The following is a 24,531-nucleotide window of genomic DNA, read 5'->3' on the forward strand; positions in this document are numbered from 1 at the left end:
AAAACCTTCGCAATCATGTTCTTGCACATTTGAGTGGGTTATTATCAACCAGTGCACTGTAACCAACCACTGGACAAGCTTGTAGGGCCAAAAAAAACCTGCTGCACATTGCTGGCCACCAGTGCATCTAGCATAGTCAACGGCTGTAAGTCCTGAATATTCTGACCATTACTTGACTTTTTAGTTGAGAACCTGTATTAACAATCAGGTAATGACTATAACAGAGTCCCTTCTAGTAGATCTCTGCTTCTCGCCACCTCTTTTTGCTCTTAACAACATTCTCCTGTAATGAGCATATACATTTGGGCCAAGAATGTAAAGATATCCTGAATAACATAATGTGACCTGCAGAGTTAATCACAAAGGCCAGCACACTACAAATCCTAAACTGTCTCTCAAACCTCTGATCCATAACACTGTTAAGTGCTGCTTCCCAAGACAAGATGAGAGTACCTCTTCACACAGGATGTAAAGATGCTTCTCACATAGGCTCAAGACATGACCAAACACACCCTACACACACTGTTAAGCACTGTACCACTGTGTGGGTAAGGCTCCGGTGACCCACAGGGTATGGTAAGTGCTTTATAAATTCTACAGTAACGTATGACAGAGTTATAAGCAATGGGTGGTAATGCTAGAGACAATCGTTAAATGTTTTGACCAGTGTTTCTGGACCATGGTGGAAGCTAGTTGCACTGAGAGTGCAGTTAAAATGAATAAGTAATTTATTAATGCTCTGTGTTTCTCTTTTAAGTACTTGTGATAGAACATTTAAGTTTATCTGATCTTATGTATGTAGATAACCTTAATAGCATTCAGCATCAGAATTGGAAAACTAATCGTAACTGACAGATCTCCACAAGCCAGATGCCCTTTTGGACAATTGAGTGATGACCTAAATCTAGAGTTTACTTGACAGGTACTTTTTGGTTTTGAGTTTTGACAACTCAGCTGTCAAGTCAACGTATTACTAGCCATGTGCATCGAGTGGCTTTGGGATCCGCCCCTTCATAGATCATCTTTTTCCAGCCATTGGCTTTAGACTTTGCCATTCCTGTCCATCGGCTTGTGTCTTCTCTCACCTAATGCCATTAGTTGTATCGATGCAACTAGGCCTAGATGTAACCATCTGCCTATACACAAGAACTCGCATTGCACTGCTTGAGGGTCTGCTTTATAATTATTGCCCTCCCTGTCCGCTCCTCGTGCCCCCCCCCCACTCCCCATATTTGTCTGCCTAATAGGCTAATGCTACATGCATTAGCACGGTAAATCCATCCTATTCCCTTTGCATTGCTTGTTACAGTCTGATTTGTATTTGTATAGCTCGATCTAGATTACTGAGAGAATCCCAAATATTTAGTGTGGAGGTGTTCTCCTTTTTCTAAAAGATGAAACAAATCCATCTAACTACTGATTGCTTGTGATGCCAAGCCCACCAGCTGAATATTTCAAAATCTATTTCGGGATGATTAAATAACACTCAAGACACATTGAGCGACTTCCCGAGGGGTCCTTCATCAACACACCGTCCATTAAAGCTTCCATTTAGGGCACGCCGTGCCAGACCAGAAGATACCCGGCACTTGTGTGTTTATTGATATTGTTTTTCCTCCAATGCTTTCAGTACCATACTCATACATACCTTAATCATCTTTCTATCCTGAACTCCGCCACTTTCCTTTTTCCTTAAACTTGGACTATATTCTTGATTTCAGTACACTAAGGATGAGAAATGTAGCCACTATATACCTTACATTTAATGTGAAGGCCTGTTTTTTCCTATGTTTTGCATTATATTCTCATTGCTAATAAAATGCTTTGAAATACATAAAAAAACAAGAAAGCTTTTAAAATGTGGTGCTCCGTCTATTAAGTATACTGCCCGAATAATGTCAGGAAAACGAGTCCCTCACTATATTTAACGATAACCGTGTTTGTACTAGAATTCCTTTAGAGAAACTCGAATTCGGTAAAACCACATATCGGCACCTATGTATTTAGTATCTCTTTAGGTGACCATAGAGCCTTCTTCAAAACTGCAGTAGCCCCTCATATACCTCAGTGGGCGCTTAAATGGATTGTTCTTCACATAAGGGCCTGTTATCACAGAGTTTTATTGTCTCCTCATATCTCGTTGTTTTACCAAACAAATATTTTCATATCCTGCGCACTAAATCACTCTAAATTTCCAAGATAAGAATCTTGCCACTGTTTTCTGTCTTCAACGAAGATCATACTTGCTTCTGTGCCTGCAGATTACATCAATTCAGCATTATTGTAGTTGCTGTTCTTCTGTTTGCAGAGGTTGGACTTCTTTTTCAGCAGAATCCCAGTTGCATTTTAAAGATCACAGTTCCTTTGAAAGCCATTTGCTAAGATTACCAATAGTTGTGATCAAAGTGAACAGAACAACATGACGATATAATATTCAAGGTCATTTTAGCTTCTGCTTCGCATGACTGTTGTATTCCAATTACCAAAAATCTGTAGAACGTCTGTATTGGTATTTGCTTGAGATGTCCTGTAATATTGAAATTTCTACTTCTTATTTCTCCACCGTAGGCAAAAGATGCTTTTGAAAAGCAAGAAAAACTGAAAGAACAGAAGCGATTGAGAGGTGAGGATACGTGGATGCTCACTGATGTGAACGAACGCCTGGACCAATTGGCGCAGGTGAGTAAACGTATATCCATATAGTTTGTTCTTACATGTAAAAAGTAATGTTTACATGTTTGCTGTCCCTTAACCCCTCTCACCACATTCTTTTCGAAAAATGTGAAGCACGAAAATGAAAGTATAGCTGCAAATTTAGTTTATCAACAATTACTTTCAGCAAAAAGAGATCTTTGCTACCAAGGAAATTGTGACACTCCACTAACACACCGCCAGTCCCCCATACCTTCAAGAACACAGAAGGGACAAGAAGAAGCAGAGACATTGAACCTCCAACCTACTTGCCTCTCAGGATGTCTGTCTATAGCAGTCTCTTTGAGAAACTGTTTGACACTAGATGCAGAAGTCATCCTCCCAGACCTGTCATCCTCCCTGTGCAACCTGATTAGGGAAGCACAGGAGTGGGCATTGGTCTACCTGACCCAGCGCCAGGGCACTCATTAATTTCCATCAGCACCTGAGGTTTTTCTCAGGACTCAGTCTGCTATGAGCCCTCCCTTGAATTCCGGGCTAGTTCATCGCTGCACGTCCAAGGGGAGTTAGTTCGGGTGTTGCCAAAGCCCATTTAAAACACATCTCATTTCTTCTTTGAGATATGAACTGAAAACGAATAAGTTGTCAGCGACCGCTCTGTTTCCATTGTTGATTCTGCTCCCACTTAATCCAGTGCAGAGCCTGTTTTCCCTGCTATTGCACCGAAGGGCCAGCATCAATCACCAGTTGACCGATCTCAGCCTGCACTGGAGATACTAGTCCAGTTGCCAGTCCCTGATTGGCTAGTACTGGAGACCATGAATACCTGCATCCAGTCAGGCTCTACTGTGTAGTCATGGCAGAGGTCTTGGAGGCACTGCCCATCAGATCCCAGGCACCCCTCCTGGAGGATCAATGGCATTTTAGTTCTGGTTGAGGCACGGTCATTTTGTCCCACGTCTTCATATGCACTCACAAGATCTGTAGGAAGCAATTCTCTGTCATCACAAGGGGGAGGGAGCACCCTGCCTCTCATCCCAGCACAGTAAAGCAACCTTGAAATAAATGTACTGCATTTACCGGAATGCTATGGGCTGTGATGCAGCGCAGCTCCTCAACAACCCTCACATCTCATCCCACTCAACCCAGGAGCAACTTACTTCACTCATCGGTGGGACCTATAGCACAGTGAGTCACACAACCACACATCACACTACTCCTGAATCAGTGGAAAAGAAGGCAAGCTGCTGGATAGCGGGGTACCTCATTAACCTAGACTCTAAATTCTATGCATTATATACATATAAAATGTTCTCAGCGGACATAAGAAAATAACAACAAGGTACTCGGCTATTGGGTCAATGGACCAACTAGTAGAAGTCAGTTGATGGCGATTACTACCAGCTCAATAACATTATTCCCATAATTCCAATATTTTAATTTGTCATGACTTTTATTCTAAATAAAAACAGACTCAAGTTTATATTTTACAGAAGTTTTTCTATATTCATTAGGAAAGGAAAAATAGCATATTCTTTAGAAAACGCAAATTTTAAGCATTTATTAAATACATTAAAGAAATGAAAAATTAGAAAGCATATTACCAATCTGCCATAGGAAGATGACAGAACTGCATAGATCAGGTTCCCAAGCTAACTGTCTTTCTAACCTCCTCAATGTCTCCCTCCCGACATAGTTCTCCGCATTCGATCTCTCGGCCCCATCAAAATGTAAAAGTCCCAAAATAATTCAAAGTCTTTTTGCACCATAAAATTGTTCAGACCCACAGCATGTCGTGGTGCGAAATAAAATCCACTGAACCAACTTTTTCCTCTCTTACGCACAAGCTCTTTTATACCCTTTTCACTAACAATCTAATCCAAAATTGAAACTTTCAGGCTCCACACTCATTTCTCATTGGTCCATTAGAGGGGTGGTGATGATCACCTCATGTCCTTCTTGTCCAAACCAGTTCTCTATTTTTGTCCTCTCATTTCCAGTACTTTCTCATGACTAAATTGTTCATGTTTGCAATTGTTGTTCAGTTCTTGTATCTTTTATTTATAATAAGGTAACAGCGTCTTCCTTTCTCAGGCTTTTAAATGCAAGCATCCTTTGGCACATCTCCCGGTTATAGGCCAAGTCGACCTTGATATCTCTCGCTCCGAGCACAGGCCATTCACTCATTTCTAGCATACTCCGCGCATGTGTGGGGGCCATCTTTCTCGGAGTCAATTTCATTGATTCGTTTAAATAGCCATTTTCAAACTAGGCAGCACGGGTCTCAATGGGAACTAATATGAAAACAAACACAACAGAAGTTAGATATAGAATTTTTAACCCTTCTGTTTACCTCCCACCATTCTAATTTTCCCTGTTAGTAGTTATCTAGCAAAAGCACACGAATATGCGTAATTTACTTACCATCTGCATTCTTTTTGCCACAAAACTTCTAACATAAGCACAAATGCACACGTTTTGTTTGATTATATCTACAATATCACAGCTCTGTATTAATATGACTTTTGATTTATTAGCAAATTAATTTTTAGAAGGATAGCAATTAGTTTTCCCACGTGTGGTATCTTATTCTATGTGCACTTGGTCGATTAGTTTTCATGCTTCACACAATTAATACGTTAGTTATGAGAGAATGGCTTTACAAGGGGTACACAAATATTTTTGTCTTTCCCCTGCTCCATCAACTCCCCCCCTTTGGTGATTTTATCACCACCAATCACCCCAACTGAATTTCTTTAAAAACATGTTCAGGTTCTATTAGGTTTTTTTTGCTAAAACTTTAGTATCTTTTACACTTTGTCTTTTTGTATCTTTATACATTTTCTCTTTAAATTCTTCCAACTCTATTTCTCCCAATTCACGTTCTTTCCTTTTTTTGATTTTCTCCTTTATCAGTTTTAAATGTTCCTTTTTGTAACACATTTACACACTAATCTTAGTATTAGTACTATACAAATTACTATTGTTAAGGGAATTAACACTTTCCCTACTTTTGAACTTCCTATTTCTGCAAACCACTTCTTTACAGCAGAACAACTCTTACCAAGTTTCTCTAGAACACCATCAACCTCCAGTGGAGTAATTTCTTTATGTAATTCAGTAATATTGTTGATATAGCTTTGAATGTTCTGACTTATGTCAGGTATACAAGTACAACAGTGTTGCACCTTTAAATCTCCACAAACACCTCCTTCTTTTGCCAATAAAATGTCAAGAGCAAGTCGATTTTGCATCACCATAGCTCTCATAGCAACCATTTCAGTATTTACTATTAAAAATTCTCCGGCAGTATTTGTAGACAATCGATCTACTATCTTTGATAATTTCCAAATTTTATTTGCATTAAATAATATACCCACTGCTGGTATCAATGCTCAAAAATGTCACCTATTATTTCTAAAAAACTTTCCCTTCTTCTACGTGTTAATGGTTTACCTATCTCATGAATTCTGTTAGGTCCCCTATCTACATGAAATATTTTTGGAAATACCTGACCTACATAGCACGTCGCATACCAATGATCTGGTAACCTATAATAAGCTTTGTTCCCACATATAAAGTAAATTCCAGGAAAAACAGGATCATTTCCACCTTTAATTCCTCACCCCCCTCCGATTATGTACGTGTCTTTACATTCACTCGCACCTACGAAATAATTGTCATACATAGTATTATCTCTACGAATACACAATTTCCCTTGTTGTGGCGTATCTATACCTATTGCTACATTAACATTATTTTTATCAAGGTTTTCGTCTTCAAAATTCCACGTTGTTGTTTTCGATTTACTTTCAGTTGCTTATCTTTGATATCTAATTCTCCTCTCCTCCACCATATCCAGGAATACCTTTTCTTCCTTGCGCATTCTACATGTTAAATTATATTTAAAAGCATACTCTAAAGTAATTTCTTTTGTTTCCAGAAAATATTCACCAAAAACTTTACCCATTTTCATTTTGTTCAATCCATGTGTTATTGACATAGTTGCAAAAGTGTCATCTGAATCAGAATAATATTATTCTAATTTACCTGTTTTGTCAAATAAACTAGCTAATAACTACAAGTTATTCCATTAGTCAAAGGAAGGTGATGATATCTTACTCCCTCTGATACAGATCTGGTAACTGCATGCAGACATAGCAGTCACGGATATCCATGGTTTCAAAATACTCTTATAACAACCTAGTGAAAAACATTCTTTGAAAAATCATGAATTGATCTATCTCTATGTAATTCAGTGTTATCCACAAGTTTCTTTTTTTATTTTTTATTTTATTTATAGTTTCACAGCAACAAAGTACATAAATCCATATATAGTTCATAAGCTATGGATACACAAATATAAATGAATACATAAGGGCAGCTTAGATCATAATCAACATTCAACAATCAAAGTCAAAGAAGAGGGAAGAAATTTAGCAGATATTTAGCAAAAAACAACAACAAAAAAAACACACAAAAAAATGTCATTCCTCCGTTAGTTAAACCTCATAATTCTCACGAAAGGCTCCCCATATATTTATACCCATCAATTGCTTCCTATAACCTTTAACTGAAAATAAACCCCATTCCAATTTATATAGATTATACATTCTTGCTCTCCATTGCAAAAATACCAGAGGCTTTTCCTGCAACCATTCCGTTGCAATACAAAGGCGAGCGACCGTCATAGAAAAAATATATATATATCGAAATTGATATAGTCCAGTTGTTGATCTATTTGTAGTAATTTTTCCCAATAACATCATAGCTGGAGTAATAATTAAAGGCATGTTAATAACCAAAGACAATTTTTTTCTCGATATCTACAATAAAGCTATGCAACTCATTACAACTGTAAAAAATATGTACACTATCCACCTAGTCTTCCCCACATCGAAAGCATTTCCCATTTTTTTTTTTTGAAACATAATTTTTATTGCAGATATTTAGTACCACAGTTACAACACAGGGTTTACACCTCTTAGCACTCCACTTCTTCTGTTTGCCTTGATTACTGCACACAGCCTTAAGGCCCACAACCCGGAGGTCGGGCGGCGTTAATCATAAAGATTCTCGAGGTCTAGCAAGGTGTAGCTGGTGTAACCCCCACTCTTGCAATTGCGCTCGTCTGCTTTTCCTCTATGCTCTTCTATAAGATCTCCCCATAACTATGAACTGTCCCCAACTTCCTCCCGTCCCCCCCTCCCAAATGCCCACCACCCACTCCAGATCCTCGCCACTGTCTCTTCTATGGGTTCAATCAGGAGTCATTGTCCAGTGTCTATCTAGGTTTGCAATGTCTCCGGTGTGTCACAGGGGCCGTTCACAGCTTCGCCCACTTCGGCCTCATCCTCCTGAATTGTGCTATCTCTTAGGGCTTGGACCAATGCCTCCCATGCCGCCGCCGTGTCCATCGCTCTATCATTTGGTTTACGGCGAGCCATCTGGTACCTGTGCGCACTGTCACAAGCGGCCCACTTCAAGAATTCACTGGTCCATCTCCTGTGTGTGGGAGCTTCCCTCGCCTTCCAGTGTCGTGTGATTTCTCTTTTGGCGATAATCAGGCCCATGTCTATAAATTTACTTGTGGTTTTATTTTTAGGCGTGTGCGGGAACCAGTGTAGTAAGCAAACTGCTATATCATATTGGAGTGTCCTATCTGTCACTTCCTTTAAAGTATCAGCTATCTCCCGCCAGTACTCCCGGAGGTCAGGACAGGACCATAACATATGGTCCTGCTCCGCTCCCTCCAAGGCGCACCTCGGCATGCCGCAGTGATCAATCCAAAATATTTCTTACGTTTTCCCGGGGTCAAATAAACCCTATGCAGCACGTAAAAATGAATCTGCTGAAATCGCGCGATTCTCGTGCTGTTTCTAGCAATTCTCACCAATTGGGCCCAAGTCGTCTCAGGGATCTCCCTATCAAGGTCTGTCTCCCATTTGGTCTTTAGCACCTGTAGCAGCGGCAGATTTTCCCGCAGCATTCTAGAGTATAAGCATGTCACTGCTTTATAGGTTCCGGCTGCCATCATGGTGTACTGGCAGGCCATGGTAGTCTTTGGTTCCTCAAGTCCTCCCCTCTAGTGTGTTTGGATGGCCCTAGTCACCGCAGCATGCAATAAGTACCCTCCTCTAGGTAGCTCATATTTCTCTTGTAGCTCCTGAAACGGAACAAGTGCTCCGTCTTCGTAGAGGTCGCCCACTATTTGTATACCCGCTTCTTCCCATCCCTGCAACTGCGACCAGTCTCCGCCATGGGGGAGTGCTGTCAGCATTCCTAGGGGTATCTCTGGGGCATATCAGTGTTGCTACCCCGCACAACGCCAGGATCGGTTCCAGCAAAGTCTGAACGTTCGTTCCTCGGGTGTCAGATCCCTTAGAGCGATTCTCTGCTGTAAAGCTATATAGGCCAAAACATGTCGCGGGGTGCCCTCGTCTCTCTCGTTCTCCGGACCTCGATATACCCTCGCTACCTCCTGCGTGAAAATCTGTAGTTGAGCGGCCAAATAGTAAAGTTCATAATCGGGGGCCGCCAAACCGCCCTCATCCTTCGGGCGGGTGAGTGTCGCCAATGCAACTCTGCACCTGCCCTTCCCCCATATGTAGGAGGTCACCTGAGATTTCAGTTGGGAAAATAGGGCTCTAGGTATCCAGATAGGAAGGGTGTGAAAATAATATAGGAGGCGCGGCAGGGCGATCATTTTCAATAATGAAATGCGCCCAGTGACTGTTAGCGGGAGCGTGGCCCAAAATGCCATGCATCCCTTCAGCGCTCGTATGCAGCGGCCTATATTACCCTCCAGCATATCCGCAGCCGTATGGTATATATATATATATATACACCTAAATACTTCAGACAGGCGGGCTCCCATCTAAGCTCAGGCCGGTGGGCGGGCCGCGCTGTGTCCCGCCTCAGGGGGAACAGGCAGGTTTTAGACCAGTTAACTTTCAGCCCTGATAAATCCCCGAATCGTTCCAGTAGTCGACCCGCTCCCGTCAGTGCCCCCGACTCATTTTCCAGGAATAATAAAAGGTCATCCGCATATAAGGAGATGAATTGTTGACCTCCTCTGCTATCTATGCCCCGAAAATGCCTACCCGTCCGGGCCTCAGCCGCGAGGGGTTCAATTGCCAGGGCGAACAGGAGGGGAGACAGGGAACATCCCTGCCGGTTGCCCCGTTCCACCGGGTATTGGTGTGAAACTAGGGGTCCTATCCTCACTCTAGCCACCGCCTCCTTATATAGTACTCGCGTCCACTTGATGTATCCTTCTCCCAGTCCAAAGTGCTCCATGGCCCTGTATAAATATTCCCACTCCAGGCTATCAAATGCCTTTTCTATGTCTATCGCTAGGACCAGGGGCGTCTGGGCTTCCATATGTGGGCTTTCCACCAAGCGTGAAAGTCTCCTTATATTTATCGTCGTGTTTCGAGCGGGCATAAAGCCCGATTGGTCTGCGTGGACTAGGTCAGGCATGTACTGGAGGAGCCTCTCTGCTAGTATGGCACTTAATATTTTATAATCCGTGGTCAGCATGGATAATGGCCTGTAGGAAGCCGGGCGTTCGCTCTCCCTCCCTGGTTTTAGAATTGGGATCACTAAGGCCTCGCGCATAGATTGGGGTAGGCGGCCGGTCGTTCTGGCCTCATTATAAATCGTTTGGAGTCCAGGCGCCAGTAAGTCTACGTATTTGCTGTAGAATTCAATGGGTAGCCCGTCTGGGCCCGGCGTTTTGTTGCGAGCCATCCGTTTAATCGCACCTCTAATCTCCCCCATCTCTATATCCCTCCCTAGCTCGTCCGCCTGTTCCTGCTCCAAGCGTGGTAGGTGTAGGTCCGCGAGAAAAGCTTGAATATCGTGCTCCTGTCCCCTCAGCGCGCTCTTATATAAGGCCTCGTAGTATCCCTGAAAGCTATTTAATATCTCCATCTGGGAGTAATGTGGTGTCCCCCTTCCCCCTCGATTGCCAGTATCGGGGAGCTACGCCTAGCAGGATTGGCTAGCCACGCCAGGAGTGTCCCAACTTTGTCCCCCTCGACATGGGCCCGAAGCATATATGCTTTGTGATCGAAGCCGCGGAGGCGTTCTACTTCAACCGCTACAGCCTCTTTAGCTGAGTTGACCGCCTCCTGCAACTCGGGGTGTCCCGGTCTTGCTTTCTCAGCGTCTCTCATCTTAGAGTCCGCCTTCCGCAGATCTGTTAGCAATACCCTCCGTACCCCTGCATGTTTCCCTGTACACTGCCCTCTAACTAGCACCTTAAATGCGTTCCATTCCATCGCTCTAGAAGTCGGGGACCCCTCGTTTTCCGCAAAGTACTGGATTATACCCTCCTCCAGCGTCGCGTGAAACAACGGATCCTCCAATGTCTCAGGACGCAACCTCCATGTCGGGACCCGTGATATCTCCGGGTCCCAGTTCAGATCAATCAGCAGTGGATTGTGATCCGATATTGTCCTGGTTAGGTACTCGGACCGTGTCACCGTCTGCATTACCACCCGAGAGCACAAAATTGTATCAATTCGGACATGGAGGTCATGGAGGCTCGAAAAAAACGAGTAGTCTCGCGCAGCTGGGTGATGTGTGCGCCATGTGTCCGTCAAACCCCATCTCTCCTGCCAGTCCAGTCTCCCTTTTGTGAGGCGGTGTACAGGTGAATCTCTCAATGGTGGATGTAATCTATCTAGTGCCGTGTCCGCTACTGAATTGAAATCACCCCCAATTAGAACCGTGCCCGCCAGGTAGTGTGCTAGTGTCCCCGACAGCCCACTGAAAAAGGTCATCTGGTCAATGTTTGGTCCGTATATGCTACACAGCACTATGTCCCTACCCTGCAGCCTGCCCTCCACTGCCACATATCTGCCTTCAGGGTCTATTAAGTGCCTAGTCATCTGGAACGGGGTGCCCGCCCTTATCCATATCAAAGCCCCCCTAGCAAACGCTGAATACGTGGTGTTAAATATCTTGCCCCTCCACCTCTTTTGCAGCGCTGTTCCCTCTGATTTAGTAAGATGTGTCTCTTGTAGCAGCGCAATGTGCACCCCCCTGCGAACCAGATAAGCATGTACTTTGTGTCGTCTTGCCATCAAGTGTAGCCCCCGCACATTCCAGGTAATTTGCACTAGCCATTGTCCCATAGTTCGCAGCACAGTCTCTTTCGCAGTTCTGTGGTGTCATGAGTGGTGGTGGTTCCCCAACTAACCTTTAAACCTTCTGGCATTACAATCCCCACATGTTTCAAAATCATCCAGTGCCCAAAAAATATATCAACCCCAACAATACCCACTGCCCCCCTGCCCCCAGAATAGGCCCCAATATCAAACTATTAGTACCCATCCAAACTCAGTCAATCCCCTCAACTATTTGACTAATACACGGTCGTAACCGTGAGTGCCTTAAGGGCAATCGGGTGGCGGTCTAGGCCTGAAGGTAGGGACACCCGCCCTCCCTCCCCGCCCCCACTCGTTAGCAGCGGTCTGACATCCCAGGCGATGCCCCCCAACCGCAGTACCTTACAGTTCGTAAATTCTTTCCTCTGCAGGAATGTCCTCCGATCGTTAGCCGCTTATCAAATGTTCAGGATCTCTTCTGACGTTTGTGGTGTCACCAGCGGGCCTTTGGTGCTGCGTGTTTCAGAGAATTCCGACTCAGATCCCGTGTCTTTAGTCTCCGAGTTCGAGCCTCGCTGCAATGAGGTGGCACCCGATCTCGACAGCGATTCCACTGCCTGTAGTGCTGCCTGCCGTTCCCCCTCCGTCTGGGACACCAATGGTTTCTTCGATCCCTGTCATCGCCAGCGCAGCCTCTGTGACTTCCGCATCTGCGACTTCACTCGTTCCCTCTCCTCTTGAACTCTGGCACCGTCCGTGCCCGCCTTATACGTCTCCCACCAATCCCAGGCATCCGCCGATGTGGAGAAGAAGTGTGTTTTGTCGTCTAGTACAACTCTTAGTTTAGCCGGGAAGAGCAGGGAGTAGCGGATGCCCTCATTTCGCAATTCGCGTTTTATGGTTAAAAAGGAGGCTCGCAGTCTCTGCGTCTCGAATGTGTAGTCAGGGAAAAGGGTCACTTTACTGTTCGCTACTTGAAACGGCCCGCATCCCGGGCCCTCTAGAGCAGCAGTTCCCTGTCCTTAAAAATGCAGCAGCTTGGCTACGACTGGCCTCGGGGGCAGTCCCGGCCTGGGGGGCTTAGCCGGAACACGATGAGCTCGTTCCAGGGTAAAGAATGGCGACAGGCCTTCCGGCGCCACCGTGGTCTTAAACCAATTGTCCAGGTACTCTATCATATCTTCCCCTTCTGTTTTTTCTGGCAGACCCACTATTGGAACATTACTGCGCCGGCTCCTATTTTTGGCATCCTCGGCCCTCCTTTCCAGCGTTTGTATCCTGCTCAGGGCATCAGTGTGCTTCTCCTCCATGTTTTTATGGGCTGGGGTTAACGCCTCCAAAGTGTCCTCGGCTTCTTTGACTCTATCCTTGAGTTTATCGTGGTCAGCCCTCAGGAGTCCCAGCCCCGAGACCACCTGCGCAATGTCGTGCTGCAGAGCATCTTTCGTTGCCGCAATAGCCTCGAGAATGCGGTCTTGAAGCTGCTGCAGGTCCGAGGGCCCCACAGGGCCACCCTCTGATGGCTCCGAGGCCTCAGCTCCCTCGGTTTTCCCTTTATTTTTCACCATGGTGCAAGTTCGCTACAATCACCAGTGTCCGTAAACTTTAGTGGTCCCCTTCAGGTCTCGAGATCTTGCGTCTCGCCCCCCTCAGCTTTCTATCTCCGCAGCCGGCCGGTTACCAGGGAAGTCGAGTTCAGTTTCGGCCCCAGACGGGGCTTCACGGGCCCCCCTCCGCTTACTAGCCTTGCCTTCCTCGTTCCTGCGGCGGTTGCGGCCGCAGGGCGTCCTCCGTAGCCCCTTCCCTCGTTGTATAACTGCTCAAGGCGTGAATGTTCTACCCTCGTGCGATCCCGGGTCTGCGACCCCGTTCTTCAGCTTCAGGGAAAGGACCTAAGGTGTAGATCCAACTCTCTCTGTGGTAGGGAACTCGTTCCCTGGTGGGGTTCGCTCTGCAGGGAGGTCTACTCTCTAGTTGCAGTCCGCGCTGTCCAGGGCCGCCCAGCAGGCCAGAGGCTGCGCCGAGGTCGTCCTCAGCCCAGGTTCGCTTCCCAGATCTCTACTCTCGCCCAGAGTCCAGGTTTTGCTCCCTAGAAGGGGGGACTAGCCCCCAGTATTTCCTCTTGGGCCCAGCACTCACCCCAGTGTCTCTTAGTCTGAACGAGGGTCGATCAGCCGCCACAGAGGTCAAAGCTTCCAAGCCGCAGCGCAGGTCTCCCTCATAAAGCACCCAGGCCCCGCTCACCGCCTCTTACTGTGCGGCCCTGGCGCCAGGCCTCCTCCAGTCCATCTCCTCAGCTCTCCCGCCTGTCCAGCAGCACCGGCTCCGTCGCCAATCGAAAGCATTTCCCATCATACCCACCCCCCCAATTAGCCATTCGTGCGGGGTATAATATAAATCAAATATTGTCTTAAAAAATTGAACTTTCAGATTTGCTGACATTAGCGTTTCTCTAGACATTTTAAGAAGATCTTCAACCCCAATATCCGTCTTTCCCAACGCCTCAGACCATTGAGACGTAATCTTTTCCCTATCATCTAGCCTGTCCGCAAGCAACAATTGATATAAAGATCCAATTTTAACCTGCCTTCTAACCCCTTCTGCCACATCATTTGCTCGCGTTTTAACATTAATCCGAACTAAAAAGTCTCTAATTTGCAAAAATTAAAAGAAATCAGTTTTAGGAAAGCCAAATTGAATAATTAATTCCTCAAACGATTTACATATCCCAGTATCAGAGTACAAATCGTCTAAATATCTGAACCCCTTTCTCTTCCAACCTAGGGAAATATTATCCCCAAATATTCCTGGTAGGAGCCTCCCTGCATTGAAAGGTGTATAGTATGAGTTCTCTTCCAGGGGATACTCATCAATAGTCATAAGCACTGAATAGTCCAGCCCACGTGCGGGACTATTCAACGCTTATGACTTTGATGAGTATACCCCTCGAAGAGAACTAGGATTACAGGTAAGTAACTTATCCATCCTCCCCATACCCTTCAATTTAAAAAAAAAAAAAATCCACACTTTAAAAGCACTGCTCAAAACTTTAAATTGTGTTCGTTTATAATAACTGCCGACCAGTTCTATGAATAGACACTGTTTAGCAATTGGGCCTAGCAAAATTTCACACATCTTTGGAGCAATAGCTAAATTAACAACAGTCTCCCCCTTAATTAAGACCCTCATTTTCAAAATAAAACAAGTAACATAGTAGAGAAAAAAATCTGGTACTGCCAGAACCCCTCTTTCAAGAGGCAATGTCATCAACCTCATCGCCCTTCTAAGTCTTCCCTGGCTCCATATAAATTTTCCGCAAATCGCTTGTAGGTGCTGTAGTCTGGATTTGGATATTTCCAAAGGTATTGACAGGGATAAATACAGAACCTTGGGAAGTACATTAATTTTTACTATGTTGCAGCGTCCTATAATAGTAAAGTACATTCAATCCCATCTAGTCTCAATAGGTTTTAACTTTATGAACAAGCGCATTCCAGTTAACATCCATAAGTTCGGGCATAGAAGCTCGGATTTGTATCCTCAAATAAGTAACCTCTTTCACAACCCGTCCATCCTGCCATACTATACTATCAGAGCATAAGATCTGCATTTTTGATTCGTTAAGTTTGTAACCCATAGTCCTGCCAAATTCCTTGGCTAGCTCTATTTCTTTTTAATTGCAAGAGAAGGATTCTCTGTAGCTACCGCTATATCGTCAGCATTGGCAAAACAGAAAAACAATAATCAAAAACTCGAAACGGGGGAAATGATACATTATGTGACAATTGTTCTACAACAGGGTTGATCTATAAAGCAAACAAAAGAGGGGAGCAGGGACACCCCTGTCGAGTTCCTCTAGTTATCCTCAAGGAGTCCGATAACATGCCCATTGCTGATATCTTAGCCGTGGGAGCCATATAAAGCGACTGTAATGCGACAATACATTTTTTGCCAAACCCAATTTTATCCAACAGTCGCCACATGTAATCCCATTGAACACGATCGAACGCTTTCTCTGCGTCCAGTAAAATTAACGCTAGATCCCTTTTCCCTATCCCTGCAATATCAAATAAAGTTATCACATTATTCACATGATCCACCGTGCCCCTTTTTGGAATAAAACCGTGTTGATATCGTGAAACCAGAGGTGTAATAACTTTAGCCAATCGATTAGCTAATATTTTAGAATACATTTTATTGTCACTATTCAATAATGAAATTGGGTGATAGGATCCTACTAAATCTGGAGCTTTACCCTTCTTACAAAATACTGCAATCGTAGCGTCTGACCAATATCTAGGAGGGTATCCTCCTACCTGTGCCGACTGTAATACTTTCAGCATTTCATCTTTAATAATACTAAAAAACACCTTATAAACCTCCACTGGAATCCTATCTGGCCCAGGCGCTTTCCCAAGCGCCAAGCTTTTAACTACGGCTTCTAGTTCAAGCATAGAAATCGGAGAATCCAATTGTTCCCGGAAAGTAGGACCAAGTTGTTTCACACCCTCTTCAAAATCCACTCTCTGATCCCCTTCCCCCTCTAAACTCCCCTTCTGAGTATATAATTCAGTGTAAAATTGAGAGAATATGGTAAGGATCAGAATGCAACACCCCATTCGAATCTCTCATTACCTGAAAATTTTGTGCCGATTCCTTCATTCGAAGCCGTACAGCCAGCCGTTTTCCAATAGATTCACCAAATTCATGGCTTTGCCACTTAAATTTCAAGTATTTTCTAGCGTTCTCAGCGCTTCAGAACCCTAGAACATTAGCTCGATCCTTAGCCACCTTGTTCTCAAAGTCAGATATATCTCCACCTTTAGCCAGGTCACTTTCCTTGACCATCTTGTATCTTAATACCCGGTCCATGGTGAAACACCAGTTGGAAATACTCCGTCTGCTTGATGACAGTGCTGGGGACATTTTACTTCTGTCAGAAACTTGGCTAACCGACGACTCAGTTCCTGACATTCTTGCTGCCATCCCCACTGGTTACTACATCTTACAATCCAATCGACCAGGGGGGCAAGCTGGTGGTGGAGTTGCAGCCATTATTCGTACAGAACATATTTTCTCTACCTTAGCCTGCACTGTAATCTCCAACACACAACTTCTTGCAATTAAACTTTGCTCTACTAGGTCCTCTCTCATCTGTGTCCTTGTGTACAGACCCCCTGTCTATATGCCCTCCTTCCCACAACAGGTCGGGGCTCTCACCTCTGAATTAATTATCAATAACGCCAAAGTCATTATTATTGGCGATTTCAATTACTGACCCTCCGACCCGCGGGAAAGCCGACTGTCGGAAGAGTTGTCAGATCTTCTCACAAGCATGAATTGTCGGCAACTCATCTCGACACCTACCCACTGTAAGGGGCACATTCTGGACCAGGTCTGGACGGCAAATCTTGATATCTCGCCCCCTTTGGTGACTCCTTGCTCCTGGTCAGATCACTACTTTATATCTTTTACTGTTGACCTATCTATTCCTCGCCGTGCCCCCCCTACAACAAACGTTTTGGCTCGTAACTGGAAGAAAGTTAATCTACCAGAACTTCACTCCTTGTTGGCAGTCACAGCTCCCTTGCTCTCCGGCTCAGCCACTCATCAAGCTTCCACCCTTGAACAATGGCTGCTGTCGGCTTGCAATTCTATAGCCCCATTAAAATCCATAAAAGCTATGCGCCCTCATGACGCCCAGCGATGGTTCATGGATCAGTTAAAACTCGACAAATTGGCTCTTCGCCAGGCCGAGCGCCGATGGCACAGAAATTACGATCCCCTCCTCAAGCTTGAATTCGTGAACCTCCTAAAAATCTACAAATCCTCTATTCTCGAGACTAAAACTACTTATTTCTCCCGTAAAATAATGGAGTCTGCCTCCAAGGCAAAAGAAATATTCTCTATTGTTAATGAGCTCTCCCTTCCTGATCGGGTCACTCCCCCCCCCCCGTGCCTACCCAGGATCTTTGTGATGCAATTAACACTTACTTTCAGGACAAAATCGCCACCATCAAAAATAATATTCCTCTTCATCCTTCTCTTTCCCGTTACCCCCCAGAAATCCGCAGCATCTGGATATCTTCCCCCCTATCTCTATTACCGAGTTCCAGAGACTCCTACATAAAGTCAGTTCTGGGTCCCCTAATGACTGCTGCCCTCCACAGATCCTTAAAGAAATCTTCTTGGCCTGCCCCGACCCTGCCTTGACTCTTCTTAACACCTCGTTGGCCACAGGAGTAGTCCCCGACTCCTTCAAACAGGCAGTGGTGCTACCAATTCTAAAAAAAGCCAACGCAGACCCCTTGGTCATGAGTAATTACAGGCCCATATCCCTTCTCCCATATCTGGGAAAGATTTTGGAAACTTATGTTACTCGCTGCCTGGGCGCATTCATTGAGAGCTCTTCCTTCCTGGACCCCCAGCAGGCCGGTTTCCGCCCGCTTCATTCTACTGAGGCGGTCGTTGCCGCGGTTATGGACACTTTAAGAACTGGCGCCGACAATAACACCTCTCAAGCCCTCGTCCTGCTGGATCTGTCGGCGGCTTTTGGCACGGTCGATCACCCTATACTGATCGACCGTGTCATTAACGCCGGCATCCAGGGCGTGGCTCTTGACTGGATCCGTTCTTTCTTGGACAAGCGTTCCCAAGCTGTTCAACTCTCTACTTTCTCTGCCTCCTCCTCTTCTCTCTCCTGCGGAGTCCCTCAGGGCTCAGCACTGTCCCCTCTCCTTTTTAATTTATATATGCAGCCCCTCATGGTTTCCCTCCGCAAATCTTCTGCAACAATTTTTAATTATGCAGACGATCTGCAGTTGATTTTCCCTATTGATACCTCTTCTTCCTCCCTCACAGACTTTCAAACTACCATGCTAGTCATCTCCGACTGGATGGCTCACAGCCAGCTCAAGCTAAACCCCACAAAGACCGAACTTGTGCTGGTGGGCGGGCCGGCCAATCCTTGGAACGACAGTTTCTGGCCCCACTCACTTGGGGTCCCCCCTCGACCTGTCAATTCTGTGAAAAGCCTCGGTGTTGTCATCTCTGGAGATCTATCTATGAAGGCTCAGATCTCGGCTGTTACATCGTCCTGCTTTTTTCACCTGCGCAGGATTCGTAAGATCTGTAGATTTCTCACCAGAGATGCCCTCATCTTAGTCATCCTAGCTCTTGTTATTTCCAGGATTGACTTCGCCAACATCCTATACGTAGGGATCCCCGCTTATCAGCTCCAGAGGCTACAATTGATACAAAATCAGGCCGCCCGCTTAGTATTCCATCAGCCAAAGCACCAGCACGTTTCGCCGCTATTACGGAGTCTTCACTGGCTTCCGGTGGCCAAACGTTGCACCTTCAAACTTGGATGCACTATCTTCAAAGCTCTTCACAATCTTGCACCTGGTTACATTTTATCCAGCCTAAAGCGGTATATACCAACTCGCAACCTCCGCTCCTCCGCTGATAATCTCTTGTGCATCCCCCAAATTCAACGTAAGAAACACGGTGGTCTCCGTTTTTACTTCTTAGCCCCCTCCTTTTGGAATTCCCTCCCTTCTTCCTTTCGTCACTGTCTCCCCTATGAATGTTTTCGTAGGACTCTGAAGACGTTCCTTTTTACATCTGCATATGAGTGAAACCCCTGCCCTTGACCGCCGTATCTGTTATGAGCGCCAAGAAACCGTTTCGGTGAACGTGCGCGGTATAAGAATTTTTAACATAACATAACATATCATTCCTATTCACGGCAATCCCCCTAGTCAAAAAACCTTCTGCCTCTATCAACACTTCATAAAGCCTTGCCAACTCTGCTTTAAGTTTCTTTTGCTGCCATAAACTAAAACTGAGCGGTACAAAGGGGGGTGGTGATGGAGGGAGCATCTGAATCAATCAAACACTCACACCCAGTCAAAATATCTGGGTTTAATCCATCACCGTTCTTTAGCCCACTCTGCCACCCCAGTTCAGACATGGCTATATGCAAATCAGTCTGACCCTGTGCCTCATGGGAACAGTTCAGCCCGAACTGCCAAGCCATGTCTTCCCTGGACCGGAAACAAGCGTCCGAGGACCGGTTTCTGGCATTCCAGCCGTCTTTAGCCCGGCTTGCTTGAATCCAGTGGCAAAGTGAGCAAGGAACTCACGTCTGAGCATACCCTGCCACAATTATGGCGGCCAAAAGCGGTACAAAAGGGGGTGTGATGGACGGAGCATCTGAATCAATCAGGCATAACTGGTCTTTCATCCCAGTATACCCAAATTTCATCTTCCTCTCTTTGTCTAGAACCTGCTTTTATCCATGTATCTTTTTCCTCATTACTTGCCTCTTCTTGTAGCTGTTTCACTTCCTGACAGGTCTCAACTATTTTAGTAAGCATTAAAGTACTTTAAACATGTTCTTTTTCTCTGCCCTGATTTATAGATGATGAGTTCTTTGCACAATATTGGGCTATTGCGTCTGCAAACCTGTTACCTTCTGTGACATAGTCATCTCCATTTTTGTGAGCAGCACACGTCACAACGGCAATTCTTTTTGGCAGCTGTGTCGCTTCAAGCAACATTCTCATTCTAATTGGTGATCCCGCAGAAGTCATATATCCTCTTTGAGACCACAGTTGTCCACTGTACATACAGCATAAGCAGCACTCAAAAAACCTTCATCTGTACCATCTACAAACAACGCATAGTCTGATTCTTCTAAAGGTCCATCCTTAATGTCAGGTCTTGGTTTGGTACTATACTCAAGCACATCCAAACATTTAGGATCAGAGTCATTTTTGACCTCCACATCTAACAAATCAGGCAACAAAGTAGAAGGATTTACATTTACATATCTGGCAACTGTCACATCGTCTGCACCTAGAATCACATTTTCATATCTGGTCAAACAACTGTTTGTCATATACTGCGTCTTGGTCCTAGTGAGGAGGATCTCAACTGAATGTGGCACATATACCTATACTGGGTACCCCCTCACTATAGCTTCACTTGGTTCCAAACTCACACGTGTAGCAGCAACAGCTTTCAGGCAACCAGGCAACGCTCTGGATACTGGATCCAAAACAGCAGAAAAATATGCAATCAGTCTTCTCATTCTTCCATGCCTCTGAATCAGAACCGATAATGCACACCCATCTCTTTCACAAAATCTTTTTCGTAATCAGGCATGCCTAATGCTGGTGCTTCACACAAGCTAGTTTTCAATTGCTCAGATGCTTCCATCTCTTTTTCATTCAGCACTATAGGGACTTTTACATCTCCTTTTGTTTAGCGCTGTAAGGGTTTTGCAATTAATGAGAATCCACTTATCCACTGTCGGCAATAACCAGCTATTCCCAGAAAGATCCTCACTTGCTTCTGTGTCTTTGGAGAGTTAATTCCTCTGATAATCATGATTCTTTCTGAGGTCACTTTTCTTGGCCCTTCTCCAATCTTATGACCTAGATATTGTACTACTTATTGACAGAACTGTAATTGTGATGTAGACAGTTTATGTCCTCCTTCTGCCAAATGATTCAGTAATGCAATAGTGTCAGAAATGCAAGCTTCTTTGGTTCTTGATGCCACTAATAGGTAATCAAAACAGATTTTTCAGGCATTTTTAGATTTTCCAATGATTTCTTCAATATCTGATTAAAAATGGAAGACTTTCAGTATACCCTTGAGGAATTCAGCACCATGCCAAAATACACTCACCAAACCTGAACGCAAAAATTGTCTGGCTTTCAGGATGTAATGGAACTGTAAAGAATGCATTACACAAATTAATGACTGTGTACCATTCGGCATCATGTGGAATTTGATATAATATCACAGCTGGATTTGGTACTATTGGACAACATGGGATAACAATTGTATTCCCCTTTCTCAAATCTTGTACTATCCTAAAAGTTACATTTGAATTTTTCAGTCCCATTATTGGCGTATTACATGGGCTACTAATTATTTCTTTCAGGATTCCTTGCTCAATCATTTTATTAATTACTGGGGTTACCCCTTCAATTATTTCTGGCGTTAATCTATGCTGTGGGGTATTTGGGTTAATAGCTACTTCTTTTACAATAATTTTTACAGGACTCACTCCTTTCATTGTACCTATCTCTTCTCCAGTAAAATCCCACACTTCTTCTTTGACTGTTTCTTTTAATTCAGTTGGAATCTTTTTCTTGTCAAGCACAGGAAACGTTTCACTGTTCACTGAATCGGTTATTGACATTGTCATTTTATACAGAATATCATCATCTGCTGTCTGAAAAGCAATGCCAGTTGGTGAACAGTAAATGGCACAGTTCATTTTGCAAAGTATGTCGCGTCCAAGCAAGTTAACAGGACTGCTGTCACATACAACAAAGCAATGCATTTCTTTAAAATTTCCAATTTCCACCTCCACGGGTTGTGTGAGAGGGGTTTTGATCTGCCTGTTCGTCACACCTACAACTTGGATATGCTCACCTGAGAGAGGAAGGTTTTGAATTTCTACTGATCTAACTGTAGAACGGGTAGCACCTGTGTCCACTAGGAAAGTAATATTTATACCATTCACTTTTCCATTCACAAAAGGACCAGACTGATCTACCTCCAGAGTTGCGCCAAGCACTCCACTTCCTCTCTTAGGCACCGTCAATAACTCTCATCGGACTAATTTCCATCCAATCTCAACCAAAACTGCGGAATAGCAGCTGCATGCGACAATCGTTTTACCTGCTCTCCTCCGTAGAATCCTGTCTCTGCACTGTATTTCTCAAGATTGACCCTCTGTGGGAGAGGTGGTAATGGCACTTGACTCTGAGTAACAACCTGTTGCTGTGGCGGTGATTGTTGATTTACCTCATTCTGCACCTGTGGATTCAATGATTTATTTTGAGTTAATCAATGAGTTAATCTTTGGGGGTAACTTACATTCGTTCCTCCAATGCCCAATCTTGCTGCAATTATGACATGGCCATTTCTATTTAGCTTCATCTATATTCATTTGTCCTTTCCCTTTATTCATACTACCTTTAATTTTTGCTTGACTCACTTCATCATTTTTATTATTTAATTGCGCTTCCTGTTTTTCTGCAACTTTCACTTGTGCCCACTTGGCTTTTTCGTTAAGCTTTCACTGTTTAGAGTCAATTTCATCACTACAATACTTTGCATATCTCAATACATCGTCCACTGAACTGGATTGCCAACACATCATGTGGTGCTTTATCATGTCACCTATTTCAGGTCTCAAACCAAACACAAACCTATATACAAAATGACTCGTATCCTTCTCACTCAAATTTTAATATCCACTATATTGTTTAAAAACTAGAAGCAGTCTTTCATAATAAGCATGTACAGATTCTTTAGGTTCTTGAGTAGTTATATAAAGTTTTACCCAATCTGTTTCTTTAGGAGGAATTGTATTTTTCAAAAATGTTATTACTTGATCATATTTTCTCATTACCTAGAGCACCTGTTTTAGCATCTCTTGGATATTCTTTTTTTGGCCAATCAATTGTAATTTTACATTCTGTCCACAAATCTGCAGGTACAATCCATCTAAATCTTCCCACAACACCGTTGAAACGTTTACAAACCTATCTACTTGTCTATACCATTCTATAGGTTGTTCTCGTAATCTTGGGAAATCATTTATGAATGAGAATATATCGTCTAGTCCATGGCATATTTACATAACCTCCTCCTGGTATTTCTCTCATAGGATATTCGGTTACCACTGGTTCTTTTTATTTAACAGGGAAAGCCAAGGATGTTTTATGATTGGCCTCTTCCTTTTTCTTTAACCACCTGCTTCTCCATCTCCCCATTTCTTCAGTAATTCAATATATCCTTTTGTCTGGGTTAATCTTCCTATCGTATTCAAATTATCTATATTTTCTCAGTAAAATCTACTCTGTAGGGTTTCTTTAATAATTTTATTTTTGCAAATTCTATCCCTAATTCATTTGCTGTGTCTTCTAGTTTATCATGTAGATTTTTAGCTCTCCAAGTTATACTTTTACACGTGAACATCAGTTAGTCATCCTATGTTTTTAATCTTTCAGTTCCAATAGTTCCAATAATTAGTTCTTCCATATCTATTTTTAATATAACCACATCCAAACGTTTAGGTTCCATATATTTCTTTTGTAAGGTTTTAACCCAATCATTCAATAATTCTGCTGTTGGTCCTATCTGAGTTTTTGTCAAATCTATTCTATCTATACTTTTCTCTGGAGTTTCAGTTGCTGATTCTGCTACCATATGAATTCTATATATTGGACTTTGATTCATAGTTAAATCAGGTGGTGTCGTTCTAATTGTATTCTTTGCTTCATTCAAGTCAGGATAAATCTTTTCTTTTACTTTTTGCAAACTTGGATATAAAGGATGGTTAATGACGGCTCATTTATTCTCTGATTTTCAAAAACTGGTATTATAGGACCTATAGTTACTGGTACAGTTACAACTTCTATATTTCTTGTTAATTTTTGGATTTTCTCGGCTAATTCATTTGTTGTCTCACTAATTCAGAAGTACTAGGTTTTTCAATTTGTATAATCTCTTGTTTTTCCGGGGTACTTCTTACTTCAGAATATCGTTTTGGGGTTTCTGCCAATCCAATCTCCATTGGCGGTGCATTTGGGGCCACCACTGCGGAAGTTGTCTGGTATTGAGGGGGACTTCTATTTATAATATCCTCCAGCACCTTGTCCTCTGTGTCTCTAATTCCACAGCCACCCTTTTCTGGTAATACTTTTTTCTCTTCTCTGTACACTTTCTTCCT

The 24,531-nt window shown here is 43.8% G+C and overlaps 1 protein-coding gene across 1 annotated transcript in view; it reads left to right on the forward strand.

Moving 5' to 3' along the window:
• The window catches only part of CWF19L2 (CWF19 like cell cycle control factor 2), a 1,214,198-nt gene that overhangs the window by 85,576 nt on the left and 1,104,091 nt on the right, over positions 1-24,531 (forward strand). Inside the window, exon 2 of the mRNA XM_086935247.1 lies at positions 2,569-2,679. Within this exon, the coding sequence (XP_086791373.1) occupies positions 2,569-2,679 (111 nt within the window). The remainder of the gene's footprint in view (positions 1-2,568; positions 2,680-24,531) is intronic.

Source organism: Lissotriton vulgaris, chromosome 8, assembly GCF_964263255.1.
Source record: "Lissotriton vulgaris chromosome 8, aLisVul1.2, whole genome shotgun sequence".
Taxonomy (NCBI): domain Eukaryota; kingdom Metazoa; phylum Chordata; class Amphibia; order Caudata; family Salamandridae; genus Lissotriton; species Lissotriton vulgaris.